At 37.8% G+C, this 25,871-nt stretch overlaps 1 protein-coding gene across 2 annotated transcripts in view; it reads left to right on the top strand.

The window, feature by feature from the left end:
- The window catches only part of LOC100913544 (transcription elongation regulator 1-like protein), a 114,801-nt gene that overhangs the window by 54,666 nt on the left and 34,264 nt on the right, over positions 1-25,871 (top strand). For both annotated transcript variants that reach the window (XM_031957042.1, XM_031957043.1), the window contains exons 4-5: positions 6,835-6,989; positions 19,455-19,524. In XM_031957042.1, coding sequence (XP_031812902.1) covers positions 6,835-6,989; positions 19,455-19,524 — 225 coding nt within the window. The remainder of the gene's footprint in view (positions 1-6,834; positions 6,990-19,454; positions 19,525-25,871) is intronic.

Here is a 25,871-nt window from a genome sequence, read left to right as displayed (position 1 = left end):
CTTCCCATAGAATCTCCTTTCCTTCTTCCATTACAAACTTCCCAATAGCCTCTTCCATTGAATTTCCTGTAATCTTATCCTTTTCCCCTTATTACAAGCTCCTGTCTCTTCATGGAGCAGCTAAGTGATGTTGTGGATTGAGATTGAGAGGCAAACCTGGAATCAGGAAAACCCAAGTTCAAATCTGGCCTCAGGCCCTTGCTAGCTGTGTAACCCTGGACAAGTCCCTTCATCTTGTTTGCCTCAGTTTCCTCATCTGTGAAATGAGCTGGAGTAGGGAATGGCCCATCCCTCCAGCATCTCCACCAAGAAAGCCCCAAATGATGTCAGAGCTGGACATGACAGAAAGGGTCCAAGGACATCGCCCTACCTCATTGGAGGGCTCCTTTCTAAGGTCAGCTGCTCCTGCCTGACAGCTGGGACTTTGAGAGCAGAAGATCCTGGGGAGAGAGAAGGTGAGTTTAACTAAAGCTAAGAACAAAACCCAAAACCATGGAATTAGGAAGCAGTTCATTGGAACCAAAGCCATGGCCAGCCAACCTCTGAATTCTCCATAGATGCACATTCATTTTCTCTCCATGAGTTCCAGGCTATTTCCTGGGTCATGGACTTCCTGGGCCACAGCCCAGCTGCCAGACCATGGTGGGAGGATGACATCTGCCTTGGTCTCTGACATGCATTCATTTAGTCTTAGACGCCACAGAATGGGTGAACTTCAAAGAGTCAGTCCTTCCCTTACAAGATCTGTCTAGCTCAGACTCCATCAGAGAGGTTAAAAATATAATGTGCATTAAACAAATTAAAAGCAGAGCTCACCTACATCATTGTATTTTTTTTAAAGAAATGTATATTCATTTCAGCAGCAAAATTGTCAAAAGGTTAATTGGGAGGGTAGTTGAGCTTCCCCAACCTGTGTAATGTATTCCAAAGCCCAGTGGGAGGGATTTGGGGATTAGCCTATGCCTTGGGCTGGCTTTACCAATACTCCTTCCTTCTCAAGCCTGATTAAGAACTGACAGTCTATCTGTTTTTTCTATATGCACTCAGAATTGTAGCCAGCTTTTCTAGTCGGAGAGTTCTTTGGTTTTCCTGATGGTGTCTTCAAGGCTTTTCATCTGAATTTTCCTCTGTGCTGATAAAACAGAGATAAGTACCCCAAGTTCTCATTGAGGGCAGTTATTGCTGTAACCTCCTTGCTGAGTACTTCAAAACTTAGATCATCCTTTTCACCTAAGATACTGATTGTAGATTGAGCTTTTTTTTTTAACTACTGGGACTTAAGATGGATACTAACAATTCCTAAGGATCTGTTGCATCCAAAATCTTTAACTTGAAATTTTAAAATAAGAGATACAGAGACAGAGAGAGATGGGAGAGCAGGAAGAGAAGATGAAGGAAGGGAGGGAAATAGAGAGCACAAATAACATGGAGTCATTGGTATGGAAAGGAAGGGGCAGGCCAAAAGCAAAATCCTGGGGGGAGCTGTGACTTTTCCAATGTCTTGAGATTAGTCCATGGCCGAGAATCAGATCCCAAGTGTCTGGACCTCTCATTGAAACTCTCTGCCCCCTTAATGTGGAAAGACATGGGAAAATCTGTAATATCACCACAGGTTATCAAGCAGGCAAGGTTGTGCCAGAGATCCCCAGTCTGGGTGAGTGATGTGGATTCAGTAATAGATATTTATTTACCCATTCTTTAAGTTATTGCAAATTTCTCGGGTTGCAAAACAGAGGAGCCCTATGTGGAAATAAGTGGTGTGTTGTATGAGTGCCTACCTAGCCTTATAAATAAGAGCTGTCCCCCATTTCTTCCTCCCACCCCAGACAGAATATAGATAAAAAACAATAGTCACGGGATTTGGTCAAAAATGAAAACCCATGGGTTGACTCAGCTACTCATGACTTGTGCAAGCATGGAGTAGTCACTTGATCAGGCTGGACTTCTGGGTATTGGAACAAGGTGACTGCTTTGGGCTCTAAATCACATGTGCTCAATCAACACGGTCTTCTTGTCTTTACCCTGACAAGTCCATGGTTTGTCATGTCTTTACGTGATGTGACATGATCTGCCCTGGGCTTGTGCATCCCATCCATCTAAGAGAGAAGCTCACCCCACATTGTAGAAAGCCTGGAGTACCAAAAGAGTTGCTCAGATACTGAGCATACCGCGACAAAGTGAAAATGTACCAATATGAAAATTACTGCAGAAACATTAAAAATGTATCATTCTGGCTGAAAGAAGCTTCCTGGTTCTCCGTGGCTTTTTGCAAGCCCAGCTAAATCCCACGGAGGGCTGCTGAGGAACGTCGATCTCTCCAACAGTGGGTTGCCGCTTCCTTCCCTATTTATTTGGTGAGCAGAATTAGAAGCTGATTCAAGGAGAGAAAAAAATATCCCCAGATTTCTGGCCCACGTCTTCTTATTCTGACGCCAATCTATCTGACCACTGAGAGGGGGCAATAATCCCTGTTGAACAGCATCCTGGGACAAAATTCAAATCTTATAGTTTGGACGCTAGCTTTCAGAGCCTCCCATTCAGAAGCCCAGGACACGTGTCCCCAGCAGGATTTCTTAGCAATACGAGATGTGGAATCCAATGAAATATCTTCACTTTGTTCCTAGAGAATTCAGCTGCTGATATTGGGAAACATTCCTTCACCAATGCCTGAATCTGAAAAGGAAATAACTGAGCTCTTATTGTACATTTTATGTTCTCTTCTAGCCCTGGCTTCCACCACTGGGGTTCAGGTAGTAGCTGAATTGTGCATAATTTACAACCTGGTATAATTACCTTCAGCTATGTGATGCCTTTGCCATATTCAACATCTGTGGCCAAGGTCTCCATTGGATAGCCAGAGTACTTAAATATCCTGCATCCTGGACTGGTGTGAACCCAGTCGCTTTCCCTGATATTAAATTAAACCAAATCACTTGGGAGCTCACTGCTTCTGCAGCCCATTGGTCTTAGCCCTGGTGTTTCAGTTGTCCTTAGGCTCAGGAGAGATATCAGCAGGTGCAGAATTTATAGAGAGAGCTTAGTCTCTGACTTGAGAAATTCTCCAACTCGGAGTGTCTGATCTTGTGATCTTTGAGTAAGAGGTAGGTGGAATAATAAGGCTTGCTGAGAACTGTTGGCAGTTGGGGAGATTTTCTCAAAGTGCCCAAGCTTGAGCATACACTGATCTATCATGGCCAAGGACAGGCTACTCATTTTCACTGAAAACCTGCTCATTCTCTCTCAGTATGGTTTGATTTATTTCTTGGGAAGCCATGTTTTGCTTGACAAAGGTCCAAAAACCTGGATCTCTAGATATCTTGGTCACAGGGACGACTTTTTGTGTAAGAAGATGAAGTGGCTGCTTTCCAGAAAGAGCAGTGATCTTGTAGCTTTTCCTCTCCAGAATGGGTTGGGTGGGACTGGACTGAATTGGACTGGGCTGGACTATACTATGTCCCATCTCTCCCTGATGGTCTGCTCCTTAGTTATTGGACATGGGTTGGGATTTAGGGAAGGAGCTTTGGATGTCAGAACAGAGATTTCTCTCAAAGAGAGAAGTGTCTCTAGAGAACTAAACTCACAACTTTGGATCCATTTGCTCCATGGTAGAGATCAATAAGTGATGGACTCCTAGCCCATAGACACACATTAGGGATTTCAAAAACTTTGCGGATCATCCATAACTCAGGTTGTGTACAGAGCTTCCTAACGAAGGTCTGATCACAACCAGCAGGTCTGAGAAGCTTTGCAGCAAAAGTCTCTGGAGGGGAAGGGAGGAAGAAAAAGGCAGATTCCACACCTGGGATTAGCAACTGCAGCAGAGACCTCTCTGTATTAGCCAACTTGCCCATCAGTCACTAATCCCATGCCCATTAGCCAGTTTTCCCATTTATCCCCTCACTAACTAATCCTTATACCATTAACCATTGCAGATGTTTACTCCTACACCCATTCACCACTGCACCCATTAATCTTAAACCAAGTCAGTTTCTATAACCCATTATGCCCATTCACCTCCATGTCCATTAAACTCTCTGTCAATTCACCCATTTACCAATTAATTAGTTTGTCACTAAACATTGTATCCATATGCTCCTGTACTCATTTACTATTGAAACTGTGATCATTGAAGCCTTTATAACTACATCTACTAAACACTGTTCCCAGTTGCTCCTGTGCCCATTTTCCATCCTAATTATTAGCCAGCATATTTACTGGCCATATCGATTCTTGTTTCTAATCATCCCTGTGCCCATTAATCCTCTGCTAATTAAATAGTGTGCTCATTACCAATGAATCCATTTGCCACCACATCCCTTCACAATTTCATGGATTAATAATGGAAATTATTTACTTCTACACCCATTAGACACCGTGGCCATTCTCTCTTGTGCTCCTTTGATATTGTACCTTATTATTCATCCTACCTATGAGTCACGCTACCCATTAGTCCCTGTGACTATTAGCCACAATCTTTATCCAGCATGCACAATGCAGAAAGTCATCATTAATTATAATCAGCATGAAGGTTGACCTGAAGTTGGTGCTTTCATCAACCCCATCCACTTTTCTCTCATTCTCCTTTTCCTAAGATGCTACCATATTGTTTTGAATGAGAAATCTGCAATTTATTTCTTTAGCCATGTAAATCATAGAGAAGTTTGAGCACTCAAGAGTACTTCCACTACAGCCCTCAAGATTTCTTTTAAAATTAACCCTTTGGAAACTTCATTTGTTCCTGGTGTGCTGACATGTTTTATCTTGCTAACAAGAGATGACTTTAGATTATCTTGTCCAAGGAGAACAAAATCCTTTGATATCTAGATGAGTTTTTGAGAAGTCCTGATCTGAATTGGAAAAATGAAGAGATTCGGTAGCTGTTGAGTAAATTGGTTTTATATTAGACTAATTATTTTTTTATCTGAAGCAATGTATCCGAGTCCCCACTTCCCTCAAATTCTGTATCATTAGGATAGTCTTGTACGCGTCGTATTACTGAATGAATCCTTGAAATCAATTTGGGCTATGCTCATGAGTGTAGATTGCAGAGAGGATTCAATTTATTTGGCATGAATCTACCATTCTGATCCCTTTTATCAATACTGCTTGACTTCAGCTACATAAGTCTAGCCAAATGCAGCCATTTCCCAAGTATGAGTAAAAGCAGAGGAAGATTTCTACATGTGATCATTGAAAATGTTCTAACAGATGACTTAGCTTAATCATTTCATTTTATGGTGAAGAAATTGAAACCTAAGAGGAGAGGTGATTTCCCTAAAGTTACAGAGGTAGTTCATACCAAGGAAAGCACTAAGAACACCACTTTCCTGATCCTCACATTATGGTTCTTTTGGCTTTGTTGTCTGCTTTTACAGATTAGTTTCCAAAGAAAAAGGATTTTTAAAATTTAGCTTTTAAGATTTTTAATCAGTTCACGATTATTAAAAATCCATGTTTAAAAATAGTTATTAAATTAATTTGTATTCCCCTTTCTAAAATGGGCAAGAATTATCAAATACAGAATTCCTAATTAAAAGAACACAGCTGATTTTGACCCAGCAGTGCCATTACTAGATCTGTATCCCAAAGAAATCATAAAAGAGGGAATAGGATCCACATGTGCAAAAAATGTTTGTAGCAGTCCTTTTGGTGGTGGTAAGGAATTAGAAAATGACTAAATACTCAACCATTGAGGAATGGCTGAATAAGTTATGATATATGAAAGTAATGAAATATTTTTCTTTAAAAAGTGATGAACAGCCTTATTTTAGAAAGGCCTGGAAAGATTTAACCTGATGCTATGGAGACCGAATGGAGATCAACATATTCTATTTTAATCCCTTTTTTTTTTTCTCATGGATTTTTCTTTTTGTTCTGATTTTTCTTCTACAGTATGATTCATATGAAAACATATTAAAATGAGTTTACATTAAATTTAAAAATGGATTTTTTTTATAACTGGGAAAAATAAAAATAACATAAAAATTTTAAAAATAAATTAAAAATAAGAAAAAAACAGGAGTGAATTTTGTTTTTGCTGAAATAGAACATTTCAATTTCAGTACACTTCTATTATTCTAGTTAATTTTCTACTTACATATATGTCTTCATCATACAAATTATAGGATCTTTCTAAACCCAGTCCTAGAAATTTTGAAAAGATTGAGTTGGGGATAGAAGTATTTTTGGGTACCTTAGAAGTTTGACTTTTGTTTGTGTGATTTTTTTATTTAATTATACATATGTGACCTGTCATATACACACACACACAAACACACACACACACACACACATACACATGCACACATATACAGAGAGAGAGTTTTGTTTATTGGATTGTTTGTTTTTAATCAAGGATCAATTATATTTATATTTATAGTATCCTTATTATAAAGAGTTCTTGTCTTTGGGGGAAAAAAAAAACATTGGAAAAGAAAAACAAAAATCTAGAAAGCAGAATCTAAATTCTACTCAAGATATTGAAAGATGACTTCTTAAAGAAATCTGTGTCTTTACTATAGAATTCTGTCTTAAAGTGACATAATCCTGAAACATAATGAGTCTCCTCAAATTGTTGATAATATACAGATATTTAGATTAGTTCCTGGTATATCCCTGACACTAATATATCATATATAATATGGCTCAGGAGTATAAGAATGATGAGGAAAATTTTGCCAAGTAGCTCAATTGTAATTCTATTTGAATGTTGTTGATGCCTGTGAATATATATATATATATATATATATATATATATATATATATATACACACTAATGGTTTTGCTTCTAAATATATTTGAATTGGACTAAGACAAGTTTGTTAATTAAACCAGGTGTGTAGTCTGGACTGGTGATGACCGAGTTTTCTTCTTCAATCCAACGATGCACCTCTCCGTATGGGAGAAACCAATGGATTTAAAGAACCGAGGAGATCTCAACCGGATCATCGAGGATCCACCACATAAGCGCAAGCTGGACGCTTCAGCAAGTAACTAATAGCTGTGATTATTTTCATCTTTTCTTATAAGAAAGTTTCTTGTAATTAAATATTCCTATTATTGAACCTGGAAACCAAAAAATATTTTCTGGGCGATATTGGCATTTGAGTCATGTGAATATATACATATATATACATACATATATATACTTATATATGTATGTATGTATATATTTTGCGATTTTACCTATGTGGCAAATTATGGTATTCTGTGCAGAGATATCTGTACTCAAGCCCTTTTACAGTCAGCATACTTCCTTTATTTTTAGAACTGAACTAACTAATAAATGGTTGGTTTGTCAAGCAAAATGAATTTTTGTTTCATCTGTGTAGCAGAAGAAAGGTATCCAAGTTTTTCCCAGTAAAAATTTACTTTTTTTCCACTCAGAATATTTCTAGTCATTATTATGATTTATTGTTTTATTTTTTAGTTGAAATCTTAGTGAGTAAAGAACAAATCGATCTGGCACAATGCAAGATGTTTATTACTCTCTAGGCTCTTGCCTTCTGTTTGGTTTTGCTTTTTGGAGGAATGGGGAAGATTGGGTGGGGATGGTTTGATCTAAATAGGAAAAATTCCTGGTGAGTAAACTTCCTTTATCAGATAATTAATTGATTAATAATTTAGTGCCCCCAAAACTTGTTTGGTGATCCCTGGGTTAAGTGATGGTTTAAAAAAAAAAAAAAAAACCCAAAACAAAAAAAATCAAAACAGACTACAGACTACAGTCTTGGACTCTTGGGCTACTCCCTACCCATTGTTCCATAGAGCTTCTTATTCACTCAGCTAATTAAATCTGCTTAATTATGATGAGTTGTTGTCATTGCCCTTGTTATTGTGTCTTTGTGTTTAATCAACTGGTTAATTGCATTAAGATGCCCACAGGCATAGAGGCAGCCAGTGTTCTTTAGTCTCTGTGGTAGAGATCTGGAAAAGTGTACAGATGAGTTTGGTAGAGAGGATCTGTAGCATGAGTAGCACAAAAGCCACACTATGGAAAGAGTTCATTTTGTCTCAGTTCTAATAAATGTTGGTTTCACTCTGTGGTGGGAAATCCTTGCTAAGGGCGTAAAATGCCTGTTGTAACTCTGCCTACAAAAGAGATCTTGCAGAACATTTGCACTCGGTCCAAAGTGTAGTTCCAGTTAGTTACTGAACTAGAAGATGGGACATAATAAATGTGATCCAGCCCCTGAACATGAAAAATTAATGAAAGATTTTATTTGATCACTTTTTAATTTCTCTAATCTGTCTTGTGAACTGAAGATTACAGCTAATGAAAGTTTATCCATGACAAAGAAAAACTAGTGAAAGAAGATTTTATTTGATCACTTTTTATGTCTACAATCTGTCTTGTGAACAGAAGATCACAGCTAATGAAACTTTTATCCATGACAAAGGTATTTGTTTTTAGGGCGAATCAACTGAAAAGTTTCATCTTTTTCTATTCCCTCTGCCTTCTTTCCTTTTTCCTCCTTTTTCTGCTAGTTCTCCTTCTCTGCTTCTACTTAGACTCTGAGCAATGACTTCTTTTTTCCATTTCATTTCATCCTAATTGCTTCATACTACCAATGAGCCCTGGTTTCCTTTTCTTGAAATGAAAGAGTTGGGAGATGACTGTCCACTGACTTTCCAGTTCTGAATCCCTGAGCCTTTGATTCAGAGAATGAAAATGGAATCCACTTGAAATGAGCACAAAGAGAACAGAAAAGAAAGGATGTTTAAGTGAGGAAGATGACCCAGAGAGAAAAAGAGTAAGCATGTGTCTCGGAGTGACAGCAAAAAGTTACAGGAGAACTTGACAAGGATTAATGTACACATGCTTGGGGAAAAGCAAAAAGATTTCTGCTTTGCTGGCATTTTGCTATTTTTTTTCCTCCCTGAAAAAAGTTTCATTTCAGCTCATAAAACTTCTTATGTTGGAAATGAGAAGAGCAATTCCTCCGTATAAAGAACGAAGGCTGCACTTGTCCCATATTTCCCCATGATGATCATGGTACCCATGCTGAAGAGCTGGGTCCAAAATGACTTTGTTGGCAAGGTTCCAGGCAAGGACTTTACCATTTCCTTAGTGTCCATTGATGGGCTTAATTATCTAAGAGGTTTATATGTAGACAAGCGTACCTATCTTCAGGCTGGAGGGAGCCCCAGGTGTGGCAGTGCTATAGGGGCTGAAGAAAGAGCTGGGAGGAGACCAGTGTCTCTCATATTAGCACAAATAATCATGATAGGAGTAGACATGGGGAAACCAATACAGTGTTGGAGCCTTGATAAAGGCATCGCACGGTGACTTGACTCGTTTCATTTAAATCATTGACCCTAGACCAGTGATGTGGCAAGAATGAAGTCTCAGCAAGAAACTTGGGCACTCCCCGGGGTTGGTGTTTCTGCTGGAGTGAGCACTTTTATGTAATTACTTCAGTTCCCTCCTTGCCTTTGCCCAATGCCACCCTTATCTTAAATGTGCAGAGTGTGGCATCTGTGATCTATAAAATGTGTGAGACATTTGGGAAACGGAAAGCAAAAAGCTGCCAAGGCTATGGTTAGCTCTGAGCTCTCCATCCCTGGGGCAGCACTGAGAGCAATGGTCACTGGCTACAGTGAGGTCCAATGAGGTTCAGTATTAGAGGGAAAGGGAATTCCCTGAGGGACTTTAAAGGAAAAGAGGAACCTTTAGAGGGATAGATTTTTCTTTGGAAAGATGGCTATTTTATCATAATTTCTTAGGGACTTGTGCTCCAGGTAGCAAGTGAGGTCTCCGATGCTTCACTTCCTAGATGGTTGGTGCGGTTGGGGGACCTCACCTGATCTTTTTCTCCCTATTATTGTCCAGTGTCTTTTTTTGCCCTTTATGGCTAAGCGCCTCTTGAGAAGACCACCCACAAGGAGGGTTTCCACTGCTTCCTATACTCTCATCTTAACCCTTAAAAATCCAATTTCCAACCTCCTCATTTCATCAAAACTGTTCTCTCCAAAGTTGCCCATGGCCCCTTAGTTGCTAAATCCAATGGCCCTTTCCTCAATCTTCATTCTCTGTTGTCACTCTTGATCACTCTCTCCTTGATATTCTCTTTTCTCTGACTGTCTCCTGGCTCTCCTCCTTCCTCTCTGAATACTCCTCTGTCTCCTTGTTAGATTCTTTTCCAAAGTGTCCCCTCTATTTCCTATATCGCCTGTTTCCATAGGCCTCAGACATAGTTCTGTTTTAGGCCTCTTCTCTTCTGCCCCAGAATTATTAATGGGGATCTCATTAGCTCCCAAGGATTTAATTACCAATTCTCTGCTGATGATTCTCAAATATACTTTTCCTATTCAAATCTCTCAGCTGACCTTCAGTCTTGCATTTCCAGCTCCATTTAAGGTATCTTGCACTAGATGTCCAGTAAACAAATTAAACTCAATATACCCAAAAGAAGAATAATTTCGCTTCCTCAACCTCTCAATCCTAACTTTCCTAGTGCTATAGCAAGCATTCTCCTAGTCCCTCACAATATCAGTTAGGGAATTGAAGGAAAAGGGGCCAGAGGCTTAGAAGAAGGTGATTGGATTCATGTAATATAAATAGTTCAGCACCCATTTGGACTAAGCAGAGATTGATCATGTAGGTAAAGTGTGATGAGTCTGGAGGTCATGGCTGAGACCAGGTGGTACTAGACTGTCATGAATTTCTGGAGAAAGAGGATAGAATATTTTGACTAAAGTAAACAAAACCTTTGTTCCATCCTTCCTGCTTCCATCCATGCATCACCCCATGCCCACAAGCTATGGATTTATAATTGGACATAGATTCCTTCCAGGTAGAGCTCCTTTTGAACCCTGGCACCTGCCCTAGCTGATCTGCTGGCCTCTCCTCTATGACCTGTAGCACACATTATGAAGCAGCGCTTCCATTTCCTATGATGCATCTAACCTGAAAATTTACTTACCAACATCTCACACAATAAACCTCTTTGTTCTCAGGTGCATCTCTGATGGATTTGATTAGTTTCATCCATCCCGGAAGAACTCAAAGCCTGTATTGCCTTCCTCCTATGTGATTATTTTTCCTCTTCCTTCAAAAATGTGACTTACTCTCTTATCTCAAAATATTAGGAAGAGTGAATTATTGTCTATAAGAGTGTTCTCCTGAGCAGGGACTTACAAAGGACCAAAGAGGCTTGAGTTATCACCTGATTTTGAGGCTAGATCAATTTAAGAAAAGTTAGAGATGAAAATAAAATTACCCACAAGAAGCAAATAGAGATGTGATGTACATATAGCTCTAAAACTTAGTTGTGACCCTGAAATATATATATATATATATATATATATATATATATATATATGTATGTATGTATATATATAAACAACCAATTTTTATTGCCCAGCTTTCTGATTGTTAATCTACCAAGTTCAACAAGGTTAGTCCCCTAGCTTTAGCACAAAATTCTGCTCAATCCTCCATGTCTTTCTTTTCTCTCTTTTTTTTTTCTTCTTCAAAAGAGAAAGACCTTCATGCAGGGAGCTGATTCTCATACTAAGTAAGGAAAGGGTAAGAAAGTATCTAGCAGCCTTTGATGAATATTCTTCATGTGCTCCAAAATATTCTGTCCCTTTGTTTTGAGGAAAGAGCTATTTGTGTTTGTTGAAACCTGGAGAAAGCCCCCAGAGTTATACAAAATTGAAGTCATGAATCAATTCCTGGGAAAATTCTAAAATGGAAAATTAAAGCAATGATTTGTGAATATGTAAATAGGAAGCAATCCAGCCAAAATGGGCTCTGATCTATTACTGGCTCATAATGAGTACATGCAACAGGCATCTTCTTTCACTGAATTTGGACATCTTCCTCCTTACCCCATCTCCCACGTGATAATCTTTTCTCTTTCTGCCTCAGAATCCCTACCTTCTTTCAAGCAGCGTCTTCTATATGAAGTCGTTCCTTTTCCCCACAGATACAATACCACCCTACTCACAGCACTTTGAATTGAAGTACTCCGATATTATTTGTACTTGTTATTTTTCTATTAATTCCATATATACTTAGATCTGTCGATTGTGTGCCCACCCACTTCTCCCCATTAGAATGGATCTCTTGTAGGGATTGTTTCATTTTTTTTCCCACATTGCCTGACGCAGAGAAGATGTTTAAAAAATCTTTTTTTATAATTATTTTCTTATCTCTATTTCACTTAGCATCAGTTCATATAGATCTTTCCATACTTCTCAATATTCCTCACATATGTATTTCTTTAGCATAATAACATTCTATTCCAGTAATATCACAATTTGTTTAAAAATATATTTTAAAAGAAAGGGAAGGGGAAGAAAAAAGAGAAGGAAATTATCAATTATTAAGTGTTTGCTGCATGCCAGGCATTGTGCTAAGCATTTAAGATCCCCAGTCCAATAACTTGGGATGGAGGTACTTTTATATTTCCATTTAACAGTTGAGGAAATTGAGGCAGGCAGAGATTAAATGACTTGGCCAGAGACACAAAAATAATAACTGTCAGAAGCCAGATTTGAATTAAAGTCTTCTGACTTAAGAAACCACCTACCAGTTAATTGATTGACCAGTCATTGATGAAATCTTTCTAGGTATCATTTCAATCAATCACCAGGGATTTATTAAGTGCCTATTATATGCCAGGTTCTGGGGACAGAAGAGCAGAGAATAAAACAAGCCTTAAATGCATTAAATTTATATTCTAGAGAGACAACATGTGGGGCAGAACACAGGCTTGTGAGTGTGTATGTTTATAGCATAAATACAGAATTTATGAATGGTTGGACAGAACCATTAGCATAATAGATGACCGGAAGGCTGCAGATATTGCTTACCAAAAATCCAACAACTTTGCATAAACTGTCTGATACTACTTTTGTGGGAAAGACAAGAGAGTAGAGAATTAGACATTAACACAATTAGATGGAATTCAAGCTGCTCAGATGACTGAACTCAAAGTATAATTGATAACAAGTAGATTTACACATAACAAGAAATCTCTAGGTCTCCAGGAGGGGATATATACACACATAAATACATATATATATATATTTGTATATAGACATTATATATGTGTGTATGTGTATATATATACATATATATGTATATATATATATATATATATATATATATATATATATATATAATCAGTGACTTGTGTGATGGTAGAAATGATCTGGACACCAGATTTGCAGATGCTTCAAAGCAAAGAGGGATGAATGACAATCAGAATCCCAAAGGACCTTCACAGGCTGGAGCATGAACATGAATCTGATATCATGAAATTCAATAGCACACATGTTAAATCTTTATTTGTATTAAAAAAAAAGTTAGTTATATAATTTCTAAGACAGAAAAACAATAATTGTTTTGAACAAAGGCCTGGATTTTCAATAGACTACAAGCTCTATGAGTCAGCTTTGTAATATGGCTACCAAAAAATATCTGACACAAGATAAGACTGCAGAGACAGAATCAAGATGGTGGAGTAGAGGCAGGGCCTTACCTGAGCTCTTCCCTTTTCCCCTCGAAGTACCTTTAAGAAATAACTCTAAACAAATTTTAGCTGGAAGATCCCACAAAAAGGCAGAATGAGACAATTTCCCAGCCCAACCCAACTTAGAAGATTGTTAGAAAAGGTTTGTCACTCCAGGGAGAGAGTGGGGTGCAGTTCAGTGCTGTCCATGCCAGCAGAGGCCAGGGGCCATAAACCAGGAACAGACCTTGGGGTGACTGAATCAGTGGCAGTTGTAGTGGCTTGCAGACCTATCAGCCCAAAGATGGTTAGGGGATCGGACACTATGTCAGAAGGAGTTTTGCAAGGGTTTCTTTGCTAATACCAGGGGCAAGACTCTTGTATTGTCTACACGTGGATCTGGGTCAGACTCCTGGGTCTCAGTCCCAGCACCAGGAGCAGAACTTGCAACTGGGTGGGAGTAGGGACCCTGGTCACAGTTTCAGAGTTGAAAAGAGTATTTGTGGTCACTCACAGATCATTTCGCAGTACAGCAGAGTTGTAAACACTCTTCTCCTTGGATCATTCCACTTTGGAGGAATCATAAACACACAGGTCACCAGAATTACCTCTGGAAACAGTTGCAAAAAAATTTGAAGCTTGGGACAGGCCCCCCTCCACAGCACCCCACTTTGGCACAGAGTTAAATGTCAAGAAATTAGCTGGGAAATGACCAGACAGAAAAACAATGTAATCATAGAAAATCTGATCATGTGGTGACAAGGAGATTAAAACACACACTGAGAAGAAGGCAACAAAGGCAAAATTTCTGCATCCAAAGCCTAAATGAAAAATATCACTTGATTTCAGACATCCTCAAAAAAGGTTATAAATAAAAAGGACAAGAAAAATTAGGAAGAAAAATCAGAATGATGCAAGAAAATCAGGAAAAAAGAGTCAACATCCTGGTAAAAGCAGCACAACCCCCTCCCCCAATACTGGAAAAACTATTTTAAAAAGAGAATAGACCAAATGGTAAAAGAGGCCCCAAAATCCAATGAATAGAGGAATGCTTCAAAAAACGAAATTTATCGAATAGGAAAGGAGGGTCAAAAGCTTGTTGAAGAAAATGATTCCTTAAAAGTTAAAATTGAGCAAGTAGAAGCTAATGACTATGAGACATCAAGAGACAATCAAAGAAAACCTAAAAAAAAATTTAGATAGAAGAAAACGTGAAATGTCATTAGAAGAACGACTGTCCTGGAAAATGGATCTAGGAGAGAGAATTTAAGGGATTATTGGACTAATTGAAAGTCATGATTAAAAAAATAGCAACTAGACAGAATATTTCAAGATATTATAAAAGAAAACTTCCCCTGATTTTTAAAAACCAGAGGATAAAAAAGAAATTGTAATAATCTACTGATCACCTCCTGAAAGAGATCCCAAAATGAAAACTCATAAGAATATTATAGCCAAATTCCAGCTCACCCACATGGAGAAAATATTGCAAGCAGCAAAAAAGAAATAATACAAATATTGTGAAGCACTCCTGTTGAAAAGATCAGAGATGAATAGAAGTTTGACTTTCAAATACAAGATGAAAAAGAAGCATAAAAAAGTAAACAGGAAGAGGAAATCACAATGGATTCAATAAGGTTACATTGCTTATATTTCTATATGGGAAAATTATATATTTAGTAGTCCTAATGACTTTCTCATTATTACAACATTATATATGTAATTGGAAAAAATAAAATACTATTAAGTCGAGAATGGAGAGGGTGAAAGTAGAGAGAAAGTAAGATAAATGAGGAGAAAATAGGATGGAGGGAAATACATAGTTGGTACTTATTACTGTGAAAAAATATTACAGTGAGTTTCTTTGATAAAGATGTCATTTCTGAAACGTATAGAAAATGGAGTCAAATTTATAGAAATAAGAGCTTTTCCTCAATTGATAAATGGTCAAAAGATTGAAGAGGCAGTTTTCAGACAAAGTAATTAAAACTCTATGCAATCATATTAAAATACTCTAACTCAATATTGATGAGAGATATCCAAATTGAAACAACTCTGAATTTCTGGCTCACAACTGTCAGGTTGGCTAATGTAACAGAACAGAAAAATTGCAAAGATTGGAGGGGATGTTGTCAAATTTCCTGCTTTCTCAATGATGGGGTTAGGGAGAGAATTTTGAATCCAAATTTGGAGGGAAAAATGCTAAAATTGTTTTTACATGTAATATTTTTTATTTTTTCCTTTAATTTATTTAATATTTTCCCCAGTTAACATTCAAACCAATTTTTTTTAGATTTGTTTCTTTTTTAGATTTTTAAGTTCTCTCTCTTGTTCCCACCCATTATTTAAAAAAACACATATAAAGTTATAAAAAAAAAATAGTTCCATAAAAGTCAGGTTGTAAAAGAAGACAGATCTCCCACCCTAATGAAAATAAAAACCTTCAATAAAAATTGTTAAAAAGACAGAGGGAAAGAGAGAATGCTTCAATCTGTATTCAGACACAATCAGTTTCTTCTCTGGGTACGGAGAAGATTTTTCATAATAAGTCGTTCTGAGTAGTTGTAGATGATTGTACCACTGAGAATAGCAAAGTCATTTACATCTGCTCATATCAGAACATTACGATTACTATTTCACTTTGTTCAGAGAGGACTTTCCAGGTTTTTTTTTCCCTGAGAACATCCTGCTCATCGTTTCCCAAAGAATGATAACATTCTATCACAAACACATAGCACAATGTATTGAGCCATTCCCCAATTGATGGGCATCCATTCAGTTTCCATTTTTTTTTTTTTTTGCCCTGAGAAGAGAATGCCTATGAATATTTTATGTTCATACAGGTGATTTCCTTTTTTTTTTTAATTCTCTTTTGGTATTCATGCCTAATGAATGAATTATGCCTTTTAGATATAATTTGGGAAAAAGCAATTTTAAAGAATTATTTTAAAAATGGGGCTGCCTTAAGATGAGTGTGATGTGAAAATCCCTTTAACTTTTTTTTCCCTCATCAGAACTTCACATGAGGTTTTTGGTTAGTTTTGACAGCACAATTTAAGGGAGCTTAAAGAGTAGGGTCCCCTGGATGGGAGGGCTTTAAATTTATGCCATGTAAGAATCCCTTGAAGCAAATAGGAATGCTCAAACTGGACCAAAGACGGACACCCATCCTGTTCTTTAAAAAAGAATGAGACAGTTGCCTTTAAGCATCTGAAATGTTGTTATCCTCCAAGGAGTGGTTCTGAGTACCCCAGATGAGAGGGCTAAGAGGAAGAAATGAGCATGACAAAGAAACTGAATCTAGGGAGATCTCTCTCCAAATGAGAGCTGGGCTCCATGGGATTGGCCACCTCCCAGAGTACTGAGGGCTTTTAGGACTGAGTGAATCCTGCTGGCTGTGCTATTCATCCTATGGATTGTACTAGAGGGCACAGAGGTTTCTTCAAATGCTCCTCTTCTATGATTCTGTGGTTCCGGAATATGTCCCTGGGTCCGGATTCAAGCCCTTTCTAGCTTGATGGGACCCTCTAAAGTTTCTGTGGTGTTGCTTTAGTCTTTGGGACCCAGGGTTCTTTTGTCCCCCAGTTTATGAGTACCAGTCAGCTTTACTGCCCAGCGGCAGTCTCTGCCAAGTAATGGGCCCTTATGGAAAGAGAGATTGTGGAGGAACATTGTCCAAACCTGCTTAGGACATAAATAATCGAAGCCAGTGTGTAGAAGTGTTGAGTAATCGTGTCTTCACACACCAGGTATGTATCATTTGGCATTGACCGCCATTAATCTGAAAAATGGACTCTGACTCTGTCCAGATTATCTCTGATGATACCGTTAAGCGCGTCCATGATGATGACCTCTCATCTGTCTCCCTTTCTTAGCGAAGGGCTCTGTGCTCGGGATCGGGGGAGAGAGGAGCTGGCTGAAAGGGAGTGGCCCCGTTTATTGAGATTCTCGGCAAGCCTGGATGGGGAGTTGTCAAGTTCTATCCAAGATAAAGGTGTGAAGGGCTTCGGCGTGGCAGAAATCAATGCCTTTTCCATAAACTCCACATTCATTATGGAGAGAGGTCTCATGTTCAAGCTTCCTCCGGGAGATCAGACGAGACAAATGAGAGACACAATGACCCGTGTTTGGGCTGCGGGTTGGAAGGTGATTTAGCAAGTGCTGCGATGCCCACATCATTTCCCCTCTGCCCCTCATGTGACATATTTAATGAGAAAGCACCTTTCCAGCTACACTGAGAGGAGAGAGCGGGCAAACGGAAGAGCATCCTTATGTCAGTGAACTCGTCGGATTCATCCAGCCTGTCAGGAAAGAAATAGCGGCACGCTAGAATCCCTCCACTTGGCCTTCTTTCTCCCACTGGGAGACGAATACCAAACCCAAAAGCCCTCTCTCCCTCCCTTTCCCTAAGCCTCATTAAACATTTACGGCCCCCACCTCTTCAGCATTGAAGGAAAGGGCTATATTTTCTGTGCTGATTTTACTTTGTGAAGGAAACACATTTTTGGAGGAACAAGTGCACTATTACACAGCAGCAGCAAGCAATCTATTTTTCCATTCTCAGGGCTGGGAAAATGGACTAGAGGAAAGAGACTGGAAAATGAATTGGATGTTGCCCCTTAGGGCACTGGCAGAGAAGAGGAAGTGAGAGAGGATCCGAGGTTTGTTCTCAGAAGAAACATTAGTCCTGCCACACTCGGCTCTCTCTGCCGGCCAGCTAGGCCAGCCAGGCCAGCCTTCGGTCCTGATCAAAGCATGGGATGTGCCCTCCATGGCAGGGAAATTATGGCCAATCCTGGCTCCAGAGACTTGATTCTGCAATGAAGAAGGAGAAAAGCTCCTGGTGCTTCCTGCCAGCCCCTGTAAATGACTTCACAGGGAGAGTTAGGAGGAGCTGGATAAAATCAGGGCTAGTAATCAGACAATCAGGCTCCTATTGTACGGAGGAGAGAGACAGATAGAGACAAACAGAGACAGGTAGAGACAGACAGAGAGACAGACAGAAAGAAGCAGAAACAAATAGACACCCAGAGACAGGCAGAGACCCAAACAGAGACACACAAACACACACAGAGAGAGACAGACAGACAGAAACAGGCAGAGAGAGACAGACACACACACACACACATACACAGAGACAGAGACAGACAAAAAGAGGCAGAGACAAATAGACACCCAGAGACAGGCAGAGAGACAAATAGACAGAAACACAGAGAGGCAGAGAGAGAGACAGACAGAGACAAGCAGAGAGAGACACACACGTATTCAGAGACAGAGAAACAGATAGAAAGAGGCAGAGACAAATAGACACAGAGACAGGCAAAGAGAAAGACAAATAGAGAGACAGACACACCAAGAGTGGCAAAGATAGAGACAGACAGACCCACACAGAGAGACAGAGAGAAACAGACAGAGTCAGAGACAGAGAAACATATACACAAAGAGACAGAGATAGACAGAGATAGAAACACAGAGAGACGCAGAGATAGACAGACACAGAGAGACAGAGACAGATACTCACTGAGAGAGAGAGAGAGCCGTACAGAGAAGAAGAGACAAACAGAGAAAAGCAGAGAGAAACAAAAAAACAGTAAGACAGAGAAACAAAATGATAAGAGATAAAGATGAAAAAGGAAAGAAAGAAACAGACATACAATGCACAGTTGTATTGATCATGATCATTAAGAAGCTTTATTTCCTATGTTTTGCAGGACTGTTCATGTATGATCTATAACAGATTGATTACTTTCTCACGGGGGGGAAAGGAAGGAAAGGAGATAATCTGCAACTAATTTTTTTCCTAAACTAATGTTAAAAGTTGTTTTTACATGTAATTCGGGGGAAACAAAATATTAATTTAAAAAAGAAATAAAGAAAATATATTTCCTTGTAGCTTTATATCTTAACTTTTAAATTATTGTATGCTGCTTATTATCAAGAACTTCAGAGGGTAGTTGGCAAATAATGAATATTTCACCTCATATTTTTTAGCAGACAAAAGTGATGGATCTGAGGCAGAAGACGAAAGTGAAGACCAAAACATGAAAACAAAGAGAAACAAGTAAGTAATGACAAGAATGATAATTGGGCTAGACCTGCCATTATGAAATGTGTTAAGTATCAGCCTCTATTGCAATGAAGACCTTCTTAGGTAGAATTTGGATTTAAGAAGAAAAGGAAAGCCTTTTGGGGCTCTGCTGCCGCATGATAATATGGAGGTAATTGTGAATTCTCAGCATCTGTACTAGCTTAGCAATAGTTCTGGCAGGACCTGCCAACCCAGAAGAACTTTGAATACAAGCCTAATGATGTCCTATATGTCTCCTTTTATTGTTTTGATTTGTTTTGATTTTTGGTAGCAATGTACATTATTTTATCTACTTCCCATTACCCTCTTTTGATAAAAAAAAAAAACAAAACAAAACTCGTGTAATAAATATGCAAAATCAAGAAAAATGCAGCAGAACCTCACATTGGCCAGGTTGGAAAACGTATGTCTTATTCTTCATCTTGAGTCCATCTCCTCTCTGTTAGGTCTAGCTAACATCTGAGAGCGTCACCAGGTAGGCAACAGGATGATGATGATGATGATGATGATGATGATTATTATTATAGTTTTTGACTACTAAAGATGTTGACGAAGGTAGGGAACTGGGCTATACCAGAGTAACCTGCGGTGATATCCTGTTTTCCTACCACATGCACATTTTTGGAAAGAGCAAATAGTGTTTATTTAAATAGAGCTGTGGCAGCCATTAATAGGATGCACTGGGCACCTTTGGGTCACATTTGTGGCAATGTAGGGAGGCCTTCAACAGTCACCTTTGGCTCAAAATGGCAATGATCTGATTTGGGGCAGCTAGGTGGTGCAGTGGATAGAGCACCAGCCCTAAAGTCAGGAGGACTTGAGTTCAAATCCGATCTCAGACACTTAACCTTTCCTGACTGGGTGACCTTGGGCAAGTCGCTTAACCCCAATTGTCTCAGAAAAAAAAAAATTAAAGATCTATTCAAGGAGTTTTTGTTTATCTTGGTTATATTTATAGATATTTACCATGTTAGAAATAAAAGCTAATCTTTGAATTTTGTAGACCCTCTGAAAAGGTTTCCGAGACTTCCACACTTTGAGAACCAGTGAAATCTCTAAGTGAAATCTCGAATCTTTTCACGTACACATTCACTTATTTTTCCCACCTAAATGCGACCCCTGACCACAAAGCATCCCTTTTATTATATTACAGTCAACTCAACTGAAATGAGGAAAAATGTTTGGTTTTGGATTCTGTGACCCAACAATTTGGATGCTCCTCTCAAAATATAAAGTAAAGATAAGTTTATTTATCAACATGATTCAGGGCCAAAGATACTTTCCCCCATGAGTTTCTTTTGGAAAAGAAATATGTCCCAATGACAAGCTTTCAAATGATTAAAATACTTTAAAAATACTCAGTTGGGGCCATCTGGCCATTTTTATTATTTTCTGGGAGTGGAATTTTCTTCATAATCCGGGATCTCATGTCTTGCCTCAGAACAGCAAGTTGATGAATTGCTCTATTTTCTGTTTTTTACTTAATGCCATGTTCTTTCCCACCAGGGTCTTATGTATGTGCCTTGTTATGGTTCAGAAGTCTTTAAAAATATGCCCTCTCTTTTAAGAACTGGAACTACATTGCCAAGAGTTTCATTTAATTATTTTAAGGATTAGGGGTGGAAGGGTTTGGTGCCAACCTGTGATATTGGAATAGGGAGCTCTTGCTAAGGAAATGCCTTCGTCCAACTGTAGGTAAATAAGTCAGCTCTAACTTATAACCTTGGTGTTCCCCTGAGCTCTTTAAGATGAAGTGACTTGGTCAAGATCTCATAGGTAACATGTATCAGAGATAAGTCTTGTGCCCAAATCCTGACTTTAAGGCTGGCTTTCTATGACTTCACGATCCTGCCCAAATTGTTTCAAAAATTAAAAAAAAAATCTCAACAACATCAAAACCATAATACATATATATGTATAATACAATATATGTATATAATAATATACATAACAAAATATAATAAATATATATGTAAAATGCCCCAAATTATGTTTTACATTTGCCATCTTCATTTGAGTGACTGTATTTGACAGTAGACATATCCATAGGTTTCTTAAGTAAATGCTGTGAGACTCTTTAGCACCAAAGGGGAGAAATAACTTTGCTATGTTCTCAATATTAATCAGTTCTAAGACTTGGAAAATATGGACAATCACATCTTAATGACTTCTTGGTAGTTGATACAGATTTACTGTAATGGAAGGGACCATTTAAAATGTCTGTTGGGAACATTGACTATTACAACATTTTATGAACTGTGAATACTTAACTGCGCATTTTGCATGAAATTTAGCAGCCTTCATGTAATTAATAACTTTGAAAATAGGTACAGTGCAAAGTAGAATACAAATGATGGAACGACGATTGGACAACACAAAATATGAATCTCTGACAGTGTCATTCTGCTGAGTGCTGGAGAATTTAAAAAAAGAAAGAAAGAAAAAAAGATAGAAAAAAATTAGTTTCTGCCTGCAAGGAGCTCTCCAGCTAAAGTAGGAGACACCAAGCAAACAAATATGTAAAACGAGCTGCATAAAGGATAGGGGATGTGATGGGCCGAAGTGCGTTGAAAACAGAGTTCATTAGAAGTTGGACTTGGTCACTTGTGCTTTAACAAAACACTTTTCTTTTCTCACCCTCAGTTTCCTTTTCTTTCTTTTTTTTGTGGGTCCTGACTAGGGAACTTGTACATTTCCTTTCACTACAAACTTCTGATCCTACAATCAGATTGACTAGATGATACAGAATCCCATTATCCCACTTACTGATGTCTTGGCATTTGGTTGCCATCAGGACCCGGAGTATCAGTTTCTCCTCTTGTTCAGAAAGTCAAAGATTCCTAGAAGATGAGGAAAACTTAAATCCCAATGAAGCAACTATTCTGAGCCTTTAAGGAAGATCTAGTTCCTATAGCATTTCCAAGGATACTTCCATCACTGTACATTTTCTCTGGTTTGTGTCATTTTCAACACAAGCTGTTATCCTTTAGAATTCTGAACAGAATCATGTTGGGTGTGGGGTTTTTATTACTGTTATATAATGAACCTTATTTTTAACTTCTCATCCTGGATGATTTATTGACCATGAATTTACATGAATCTTAGAAAATAGGCCTTTCTGCCTAACACACTGGACCCTTGCCTGTGCTCCTTTTAATATTTCATGGATACCAACAGATGATTTGAGTTGTCCATCTGTTATCCTTTCCTGTTTTCTTTTTAATATAATTTTCTTTTTTCATTACAAGCCCAAGATACATGAACCTCTCACTAATCTGAGAACAGATACATGATTTTATAGGAAATATGGGCATCTGTTATATACATTTAATAAAGTTATTAATATTATATTAATAAAAAATAAAATTTAGTAAAGTAAATTACATTTAACATGAGAGTAACAAAAATGTTTCCATTTATCTGCATCCCCTTCTGAACTTCTTTCAGTTCTTATATGCATCTTATTGTTACCCTTATCCTTGATAAACAGTCTAATATTTTCTGGCTATACATCCTTTACAATGCCCTATGTACCATATTGACTTCTACATTATAATTAGTTAATAAACTATAACTTAACTACCCTCACTACTCACCTTTTTTCTCAGAGTGTGAGGTATTTTTGATTCACAATAATATATTTCTGGGAAGACTTTGCTTGTGTTTTTTCAGTGATAAGCTGCTTAGTATCAATGAACATATCGATCGATTTCCCAAACATGATCCAGCATGTTCTCTTTCTTTTATTCACTCTCAGCAACATTTTCTCTCTTCTACACTTATACAAGATAAAGATTCTGATGAGCACATTATTGTCTGGCAATACCTCTGGATGTTATGAACTGAACAATATTCTTTTTAAGGAACTTGGCAATTTGCTAGAATGGCCAGTCTCTTTTGTTTGACTATGGCTATTTTTAAGAAATGTCTACAGTTTTCCAAGGCTAATAACGCACTATTATTCGCAAACAGAAATATGTAATGTCTCATTATAGATAGACATTTCTCTTCTGCTTGGATATTATTTTTTTTGATAATAATGACTAGCATTGTATAGAACTTTAAGGTTGAAACATTACATATATTATTTCATTTAGTCCTCACAACAATGAGACGGAGGGCATTGTTACTATTATTATCATTTTGTAGATGGGGAAAGTGAGATTCTGAGATTAGGCCACAGTCACATAAGCCATCAAGTAGTTGAGGCAGGATATGACCTTGTATTCAGGTCCAAATCCATCGTGGTTTTACTCTGCCACCTCCTTGATCCTGCAGGACATACTCCATGACAATGGTAAAATACTCTTTTTGAATATTAGTGTCCTTGCTATATTTATAGATGGGTTGGTGTGTATTTTTAGAAAATCTTTGTGTAATACAAAGGATCCCTTTTTCTAGACATCTCTCTCTAAAGGGGAGAAATTCTAATTCAACAGAATGGAATCAAAGATGTTCAAAAGGAGTGAGTGATAGAAATATCTCCCCCTAAAAATGGAAAAGGTCATTGAAAAAATCTTCAAGATTATTTACACATAATTTTAATATGTGTGTGTATATGTATGTGTATATATATATATGTGTGTGTGTGTGTGTGTGTGTGTGTATATATATATATATATATATATATATATATATATAGTGCCTTTTGGTCCATATTTTGTACTATGGAGTCAAATTGGCATGTATGCATATGTGTGCAATGAATATATTGACCCATAAATTTTCTATATTTTTCATTCTATATTTGTTCTATATTATATGTTTTCTATATTATTTTCTATTTCTGTATTATTCATTCAGATCTGTAACTATGACAATATGATGCTGTCCAGAAAATACCCTGAGTAAACTTTATATTTTCTTTAGATTTATCCTTGAAATGACAGACATAGACCTTTCTCCTAAATAGCTTAGGGAGGTAAAAGTATATTCCTGTGCAACCAATATCTTCACATTTTTTAAACAGTATATGATATTTTCAAATTTTAATTTTGCTGTTGTTGTTTTCAACTTGGCAAAAAGCAATAAGTACAAATATTTTACCTATACAAAAAATTAACAAAAAAAGACTGCATAGGGAATTGAGTATCTCTCTCACATAGAGCTTATTTTAAAAATGTGTAAAAATCAATGTTATTGTCAAAATTATCTTGCTTGCATATTCCTCACTTTTACCATATCTCCTGTGCATTTTTTCCAATGGCTCTGTCCTTTTGTTAGAGAAAGATATTTCTATCATTCAGTCCTTTTGAACATCTTGTGACATTTGAATCAAACTCTGTTCTGTTGAATTAGAATTTCTCCCCTTTAGAGATATCTAGGAAATGGTCCTGAATTCCATTACAACAGTATGACCTATAGTATGAATAGTTTCTTTTTTCTGTTTGCTCAGGCTACTCTTCCTCATTTTCTCATGTTAACTTATAATTGAAGCTGGAGTTCTCCATGGCTATTCCTTCCATATACAAGTTTTGGGATATCACAAGCAGAATTTAACAAAGGGCAGACTAAAGCAATTCTCTGTGTGAGATGCCATTTAATAGTAAAGGCATTCAACCTACTAATAAAAAAATCTTATAATCTGCCTCCATTTTTGCTCCCCAAATAAACAAACAGATAAATCAGTAAAATCCAGAGTGAGGGTCCACTGTGGCTTTTCAGTCTCTGTGTCGTCTTCCTTCTGATTGGCCTAACAGTATGTCTTTTGGATCTCTGCTACCAAATGTAAGGCAACCGTGATTGGTGGACATCCTATTTATTGCTTTATTGTAGGGAATGGGGTGGGGCAGGAACAATCCTCATGAGAAAAGATGGATCTGCAGCTAAAGAAAGCGGGTCATATTTCAGATGTGGCTGATTATGTTCCCTCTCGCAATCAAGAGACAGTAGCTGTCCCAGAAGATCCAACTGCCTTGGGTAATCTTGACCAGAAAAAAATGAGCTATTTTAATCAGACTTTACTGACCCTTTTAGACCAGGTCGCTCCAAACTTTGGTAACAAAAAAGTAATGATACAAGTTATCCCCTGGGTAGTTCCTTCACTCAATCTGGCTTCTGTTTGTGGTCCTGACCATACTAATTAAGGAGCAGACATTTATAGCGATTACTTCAGACCTTTCAGGGGGTGCTGTATTGTGGGCGGATCTCAGGAAATGGATGGATTCACAGAGACAGCAGTTGTTAAAGTGAACAGTCCAATATTCATAATTCTCAGGCAGATCCTATGAAGCTAGTCAGCGTACAAGAACAGTCCTTTGGGAACCAATTGTTTATATTCATCTGAGAATGAGAGTAGCCAATGTTGGAAAATCTCCTCA

The sequence above is a fragment of the Sarcophilus harrisii genome, chromosome 2 (genome assembly GCF_902635505.1).
Source record: "Sarcophilus harrisii chromosome 2, mSarHar1.11, whole genome shotgun sequence".
NCBI lineage: Eukaryota > Metazoa > Chordata > Mammalia > Dasyuromorphia > Dasyuridae > Sarcophilus > Sarcophilus harrisii.
The sequence above is the reverse complement of the archived record's forward strand: the minus strand, read 5'-3'. Positions and strand labels throughout refer to the sequence as shown.